The sequence below is a fragment of the Cynara cardunculus genome, unplaced genomic scaffold (assembly GCF_001531365.2).
Source record: "Cynara cardunculus var. scolymus isolate 2C unplaced genomic scaffold, CcrdV1 Un_Scaffold_13394, whole genome shotgun sequence".
Taxonomy (NCBI): domain Eukaryota; kingdom Viridiplantae; phylum Streptophyta; class Magnoliopsida; order Asterales; family Asteraceae; genus Cynara; species Cynara cardunculus.
The window spans coordinates 1-1,060 of NW_020208569.1; the positions used below are offsets into that span (position 1 = coordinate 1).

At 39.2% G+C, this 1,060-nt stretch overlaps 1 protein-coding gene across 1 annotated transcript; it reads left to right on the top strand.

Annotated features, from left to right (window-relative positions):
• Window positions 1-3: 3 nt before the first annotated feature.
• On the top strand, window positions 4-1,055 carry LOC112505628 (ABC transporter C family member 3-like; the record flags this gene model as incomplete). The annotated part of the gene is made up of 3 exons (XM_025109507.1): window positions 4-84; window positions 400-463; window positions 898-1,055. Coding segments are annotated over 3 exons (303 nt in total), but the record flags the coding sequence as incomplete, so codon positions are not given.
• Between the last annotated feature and the right edge of the window lie 5 nt (window positions 1,056-1,060).

Here is a 1,060-nt window from a genome sequence, read left to right on the forward strand (position 1 = left end):
CCTCAAGATCCAACCATGTTTGAAGGAACTATTAGAAGCAACCTGGATCCTCTTGAAGAGTATACAGATGATAAGATATGGCAGGTAGATAAATTACATAATATGGATTTTGATTCTGTCAAACATCAAATGGTCTTATAGAGGGTGGTCCAAGGAAAACCCCAAAAATTTGAAAAACTGAACACGGTATGCACATGTGCATACAAGTAATTGAATGTATGTGTGCATGTAATGCACATGTGGATACATGAAAAATTACTTATAAATTACTTGTATCCACATATGCATACTGTACAGATGAACAATTACTAGAGTGTTTCTCAGTTTTTTATTTTTTTTGCGGTTCCCTGAACCTGAACTGTCCCTGGTCTTATAATCTACCAATATTTGTTACTTCAGGCTCTTGATAAATGCCAGCTTGGAGATGAAGTGAGGAAAAAGGAAGGGAAGCTTGATTCATCAGGTCTTTTTACCCCTTCATTACTTGAACCCGAACTCTTGTTCATCATCTTTACTTTGAGCGTTGTTAGAGTCTCGGATCAGCTAGATTTGGACATTTTCTCTCTGATATATGTTTGGATCCCTTCTTCCCTTAGTCCCCAGGGGTTCTTTTGGATAGTAATATAATGGGGTTTCACATATCATAATATGGTATCAGAGCTAAAATCTACTATCTGGAACATCTTTACCCGGGACTCGATACTCTGGGACATCTTTGCCCGCATACCCTCTGTGGGGGATTGTTAGAGTCTCGCATTGGCTAGACTTGAACACTTTCTCTTTGATATATGTTGATATCCCCCTTCTCATTTTAAGAGCTCTTTTACAGAGTAACTCTAATGGGGTTTCACATATCTTTATTAAATTTACTAATTAGTTTCATATAAAACGTTATAGTTACCGAGAACGGAGAGAACTGGAGTGTGGGTCAACGGCAGTTGGTGTGTCTCGGGCGTGTGCTACTCAAGAAAACCAAAGTCTTAGTACTTGACGAAGCCACTGCATCAGTCGACACAGCGACTGATTGTATGATTCAGCAAACGCTCGGGCAACACTTTAG